We start from the raw sequence: 6,524 nt of genomic DNA, 5'->3' as shown, positions 1-6,524 counted from the left end.
GAGAAGCTTTCCTCCAAGATGGAATGTTCTTTTTAACACTGACAAGATAAAAACCATCTCTGAGCAACTGGACACCAGGGACCACTCTGCCCTCCGAGCTGAGCTGGCGGAGTTGTCACACGATGTCTGGAGCTCCATCACCAGCATCTGTCATTTGCACATGTTCCTCTGCATTCCAGTAAACTTCAGCTTGACAATGGAAGAGAGAGACACCGTTCTGTTTCACAGGGAGGACAGAAACTCCTATATGGTGATGATGGAGTCCCCGTACTAGGGGTGAATTGTAGAGGAATAACTTGACGGAAGTTGGGATCACCTGAGGGACAGGCTACTGCGCAAGTCTGGGGAGAATTATCTTGATTAGTTGAGGTAGGAAAGCAGTGTGGGTGGCGCCGTTCCCTAGGCGAGGGATCCCAGACTGTGTGAAAAGGAGGCAGTGAGCTGACGACCGGCATACATCCTGCCATTGCTCTCTACTGCCTGCACATGCACTGTGACTGACTGCCTCAAGCTCTTGCTACTGAAATACACATCACAGCTCCTGCCCCCACCCCAGCGCCTTCTCTTCTAGCTGTGACAAGCAATACCTCTCTCCCCACATTTTTCCGGAGTGAGGATGTCCCCCCATCCTGTTCCCTTTTTTTCTTCCTGAGTCAGAGAAGAATGGACTTTACAGGGGGTGCTCCAGAAGGCCATGGGGTTATATAAATCCCAGGGCAGAGAGGAGGAGGAAAGGGGGAGTCAAGACAAGCAGATGATGGCAGGAGAGCCAGAGACCCAGCAGCCAAAGAACCATGGTGAGGCTAGGCACCTCTGGGTACTGTCAGGGGGGCTGGGTCCAGGATCCAGGGTGATATGTGCATGGCCTCCAGCTTGGGGTGAGTGAGGTGGCCGAGCTTTGAGGTCAGCTGCTGTGTTCTGTCCCATTCAGAGGAGGAGGTCACATTTGGAGGCCAGGGATTTGCTGAGAACGACCCTGAGGGTCTCACTTGCCGCTCCAAGAGCATGCCAGGTACTGGGGTGACTCAGGGACAGAGGTGTCAGGGGTCCTCTGCAGAATGAACACAGCAGGGCAGGATCTGCCCCTGGGACCTCAGCTCTGCCCATCTGCCCATCCTGCAGAATGTCTGACCCGGGTGCCCTGGCTTCTCCTGCTTCTCATCTCTCTGGGCCTCTTTGTGCTAATGTTGGCCATCCTGGTTCAAGGTCAGTCAGGGCAGGGCTGGGGAAGGGGACTGGGATGTGGAATCCTTTCAGGTTGTTTTGTGGTTGGTTGGTTTGTTTTGGGGGGTTGTCTGGTTTGTTTTTTGTTTACTTTGTTTACTATTTTATTTTTGCGATTGTTAAACAAGAACTCCAGCATGGGACGCTAACTGAGCTTTTAGATTTTCCCTCTGAGATGACCCTTGCCGAGCCCCCAAATTCATCAGAGCTGGGACATCTGAGTCGCACAGTCCTCACTTCATCTGTGACCGGGGACAGCTGACTGTCCCTCTCTGAAATGGGGCCCATCTTCCCCCTGGAGCTGAACTCGGCACAGCCAGGCACCATCAGTGCTCACAGAGGCTGTGGGTGTGCCCTTCTTTCTCTCTTGCAGTTTCCAGGGTTCGTGCATCCCCACAGGGACAGACCCCAGGTCAGCAGGGGAGCTCCAGCGTGGGTGAGGGGCACCTGGGGCCCTGAGGGGGAGAGGACTCTGGGGCTGTGTGAGGTGGGCAAGCATGGGCACAGGCATGCTGGGGGTGTGTCAGGATGTGGGAGGCCATGGACCTGTGTCAGGTCCTGTGTCCTGCAGTGTTGGGACTAACAGGGTCTGAGACTCAGTGTCCTGGCCTGTGAAATGTGCTCCTGGGGTCACTGTGACCACCAACAGTGATCTTGTGGGTCCAGCTCTGCACCAGGCACACAGCTGGTGCTTAATTGTTGCAAACCTCTTCTTGTAGTTGCTGTTCCTCCTGAGCAGACCCACTCCAGCTTGGAGCAGATCCAGCAGCAGCTGACTCAGATCAATGCCTCGCTGGGTGAGGCTCCAGGGCCTGAGTTAGGGGGGACCTGAGGGGTCATCAGTGGGTTCAGCATCTGCCTTCTGGGCTTCCACCGAGGCAGGCAGGACAGAGCACAGGGATTGTGGTCCGGGTTTTGGGAGCACTGGTTGGTAGCTAAAATAGAAGCGCAGCCCTGGGCTCTAAGGCCCAAGGCAGAGGGGAGAAGAGAACCCAGGCCCTGAGCTCATGGGTCCCCACTGCACTGTTCACTCTGCAGCTGGCCTGTGCCGGCCCTGCCCCTGGGACTGGGAGCTCTTCCAGGGAAGCTGCTACCTCTTCTCCAGGACTCTGAGCAGCTGGGAAGCCTCGGCCACCTCCTGCCAGGATCTGGGTGCCCACCTGGTGATTATCAACAGTATTGAAGAACAGGTGAGTGGGGTCACATCAGTTCTACCACTTGTCCTAGGCATTGGTTTCCAGATGGGAGGCTGAGGGACATGGAGGAGATGCAGTCAGAGGGGGCTTCCTGTAGGAGGAGGCACAATGGAGTGGGGAGTTCCTGTAGAGGAGGAACACATGAGAGGTGGGTTAGGTGTGAAGGGAGTCAGAGGAGCTGTGAAATATCATGTGACCCTCTTGGGACACACCTCTGAGCTGAGATGTAAGTGAACACATTCCACACCTGTGCACTTTGACCTGCACCCATGGCATGCATTCACCAGCCAGTCCACACAACTCGACTAACAGCACTAAGCTTGGGAGCAGAAAAGCTTGTATGGGCGGCTGGGAGTGGGTTATGGATGGAAGATGGCATCATAGACCTTTCTCTGGACTGCTGCATCCATTCAGAGATTCATGGAATACTGGAATGTGAGGAAGAAACAACGCTCCTGGATTGGCCTCAGTGACCACAGACTTGAAGATTTTTGGCAGTGGGTGGATGGCACCCCTCTGCAGCTCAGGTGAGCTCTCGGAATCCATGGCTCAGAAAGTAGCTGGCAGGGAGATGACCCTCACTCTAAACACAGCCTGCACTGTTGAAAACACTCAGAGAATAATAATAACTACAGCCCCATATCACCTCGGCATTCTCACCCCCCAGCTTAAATCCAAAATCCAGAGTCCTCATTTTCGCTTTGCTGGGCTGATTCTCGTGGTGGTGAGGTCAGAGCCCACATTTTTCTAAAGCTGTTCCATGCACTCTTACTGCCTGGCTGGTTCTTGGTCTTTTACCATTGAAGATTCTGTCCAGGTCTTTGCTGTTTATGGGGTGGGTTCTGGGTGTGATGGCTGTCTCTGATGACTGGTTATGTTTGCAGCTTTTGGAAACAAGGGGAGCCTAACAATGATGAGGATGAGGACTGTGTGGAGCTGTTCACGGATGAGTGGAATGATAATAAATGCACTGAGCAAAACTTCTGGGTGTGTGAGCAGCCCTCGGCTCCCTGCCCTCATCACTGACGGTCTGGGCTTCCCCTGGGCATGCAGGCAACTCAGGGGCACTCTGCTCTAGTTCCAGCTGCCTTGTTCATCCCCAGTGTCCCTGCTCTGAGTCCTTAGGGATCCCAAGAGAGTCCCTGAGACACCCTCCCCTGCAGCTCTTCCCTCTTCTTTTGTGGATGATCTCACTTGATCTTCCCAGCCCATGAACCTACGTGTGTCTGGGCTGTACCTCAATGGCATTTAATTTGCCTAGTGTGAGTGGGTCTCTGAGTTTCATCCCCAGGACTAAAATAAAAGAATGAACAAAAATTCACATGTGGTCTGATGTGTTCCATTCAGTAGATTGTCTATTTCTGGACACTGTCTTCACTAATAAAGCTTTGAAATGTTTGATATTAACTAGGATATTAGTGTCTACATTATCTTTTGGTTGTGAAGCCCTTTTCTCTTCTTTCTTTTTCTCTTTCTTTCTTTTTTTCTTTTTTTCCTTTTTGGTGACAAGAGTCTCATGTAACTCTGGCTGGCCTTGAACTCAATATGTAGATCAGGCTAACCTTGAACTCACCTGTCTCTTCCTCCTAAGCACTGGGGTTAAAAGCGTGTAGCACTACACTTGGAAGAATCAGGTGTAGCAGGAATCTTAAAAGTTCTTATTAATAAAATCAAACCCGAGGCCAGTTATTGGGGTCAATGCTGGTAGATCAGAGAGACAGAACAAGCTACAGCTATCTCACCTTGCCAATTCCTCAGCTGGTCCTGTTTCCTCAGACTGGAAGCTTCTGTGTCCTCTTCCAGAATGAATCTCAGCTGAATTGTGTTGCTCCAAAGCCTGAAAGCTTAACCAGCCAAATACTTAACCAGCCAAATGCTTAACCAGCCAAATGCCTAACCAGCCAAATGCTTCTAGTTTCTGGTCCTCACGCCTTATATACCTTTCTGCTTTCTACCATCACTCCCTAGGATTAAAGGCTGGCTTCCTGGGATTAAAGGCGTGAGTCACCATGCCTGGCTGTTTCCAATGTGGCCTTGAACTCACAGAGATCCCAGATGGATTTCTGCCTCTGGAATGCTAGGATTAAAGGCGTGTGCTATCACTGCCTAACTAGTGGCTTTTCTGTTCTCTGATCCCAGATAAGTTTATTAAGGTACACAATATTTTGGGGAACACAATACCCACCACAATCATGTTTTTTTTTTCTAGTTTGTATTGAGAATATACACCCCCTGAGTGCATTCATAGTCATATGGTCTCTTTCATTAGCCCCTCATCATCAGGAAAGCTGTCTCCAGAGCCTGCTGCCACCCCAGCCAGGAAGGCTCCTTTCCCTGCTGATGCCAAAGGCTCAGCGCCCCCTAGTGTCTTAAAACCTAAGGAAGCTTTTAGCATCTCAGAGGAAAATTCTCCCTCTGTCCTCTGGGTGGCGTCCAACATCATGGAAAACGTAGTTGTGTTTGCTCTGCTGCCTCTGACCTCCTCAGGGATGCCCTGGCTTCCCTCACTGTCCTCAGGACCAAAGAGTGCCTGTCCCTGGTCAGGGACCACTCCCCGTCTCTGCACTTGCCGGGTGGTCTGTCACCTCCCACCTCCCTGGTTCCCTGCACGGATTCCTCTCTTGCCTCACTGGGTATGAGCCTTTAATATACTCACTGGACTATCTTTAATTGTTGACTTAAATGTTTTACTTTTGATTACTGTTGTGGCAGTGGGTTCTTAGGAGACTTTTCTTTCTGACCAGCCTCATGTGGCCTGGCACTTACTATGTAGTTTAGGATGACCTTGAACTCCTGATCTCCCTGCCTCCATAATTCATATGGACAGACTTCTTGTGTGCCTTGTTTTTTTTCTTGCTTCCTTGCTTCCTTTCATTACTGGTGTGTGTGTGTGTGTGTGTGTGTGTGTGTGTGTGTGTGTGTGTGTGTGTGTGTTGCTTCCTGAATTCCACTTCAGCACTCTACCATGGAACCATGCTCCTCGCCCTGTGTGAAATTTCATCCCTGCCCTTTATTTTGAATTAATTAATTTACAATTTCACACATATTCTAGGCATGCTGACCACTCTCACCCACCACCTTCCTGCCACCCCATCTACCCTCCATACTCCCCACAAATCTCTCTCTCTTCTTTTTTTACTTACATGCTGGGAGATTCGAACCTGAACCTTGTACACGCTAGGCAATCACTCTACCCCTGAGCTACATTCTGTACCTACCTTTTTTTTTTTTTTTTTTAGTTAATTCTTAAGAAACCAAAACAAACAAAACCCCAGGGTTCCCCAGGTACCTGGGCCCACAGCTCCCCCACCTGTCATTGCAGCAGCCTTGGCTAGCTTAGGAGGAGGCTGCCTCCTTGCAGTGGGTTGTAATGTAGGCACAGCTAAGGTTGCTTCTGTTTTGTCTTGAAGGGGACTGTTTATTTCCTTCTAGCTCTTCTCTCCTTCTTTTTCTTTTTATCCTCCCCAGGAGCCATGGCTTTTGAAGAGGTCTCCTTTAATCATGCTTTAGTTTGGTTTCTGCTGTTACAACATTCTCAAGTAGAAGACACAAAACAAAGGCAGCTCTGCTTACCAGTAACTTCCCCCGGACTGTGATGGACCCATCGTCACAATAGTGACAGTTAGTCCAGTCCCTCAGGATAGTTGCTTATGAAACAGAGGGAGAAATCCGAACACAGCTGACTGAACCCACACCACCACAGGGCCTCATGTCGCTCTGGTTGGCCCTGAAATGGCTATGTGGCTATTGGACTCCTTGACTCCTGATCCTCCTGTTTCTACCTCCAGAGTCCTGGGATTAAAATCGTGCATCATCACATGTAGTTTATGGGATGATGGGGATGGAACCCAGGGCTTTGTGCAGTCCACGTGAGCACTACTCCAATGGAGCCACATCCCCAGCCCAGTTACTTGCTTTAACATTGATTTTAAAAGTCACTAGTTTAGAGGTATGGCAGCAGCTGATGAAGCTTTTCTTTTTTCAGGTAGAGATCCCAAATATTAAAAAAAATTTCTAATTAAAACTTATTTATTTTTATTTCATGTGTATTTGTGTTTTTGCCTGCGTGTTTATCTGTATGAGGGTGTCAGATCCTCTGGAACT

The 6,524-nt window shown here is 50.0% G+C and overlaps 1 protein-coding gene across 2 annotated transcripts; it reads left to right on the top strand.

Annotated features, from left to right (window-relative positions):
- Positions 1-673: 673 nt before the first annotated feature.
- Positions 674-3,741, top strand: LOC114687283 (CD209 antigen-like protein E). 2 transcript variants are annotated; one of them, XM_037198562.1, is made up of 8 exons: positions 674-797; positions 932-1,012; positions 1,123-1,206; positions 1,598-1,660; positions 1,944-2,021; positions 2,263-2,414; positions 2,835-2,947; positions 3,305-3,741. In XM_037198562.1, exons 1-8 carry the CDS (start codon positions 695-697, stop codon positions 3,444-3,446), a joined length of 816 nt encoding a protein of 271 aa, XP_037054457.1. In that variant the 5' UTR covers positions 674-694; the 3' UTR covers positions 3,447-3,741. The 2 variants fall into 2 exon arrangements, with proteins under 2 accessions (XP_037054457.1, XP_028717806.2); XM_028861973.2 differs by having other exon boundaries at positions 675-797; positions 1,598-1,636.
- The last annotated feature ends 2,783 nt before the right edge of the window (positions 3,742-6,524 follow it).

Source organism: Peromyscus leucopus, chromosome 23 (assembly GCF_004664715.2).
Source record: "Peromyscus leucopus breed LL Stock chromosome 23, UCI_PerLeu_2.1, whole genome shotgun sequence".
Taxonomy (NCBI): domain Eukaryota; kingdom Metazoa; phylum Chordata; class Mammalia; order Rodentia; family Cricetidae; genus Peromyscus; species Peromyscus leucopus.
Note: the sequence above shows the minus strand (reverse complement) of the source record. Positions and strands in the feature narration are given on the sequence as shown.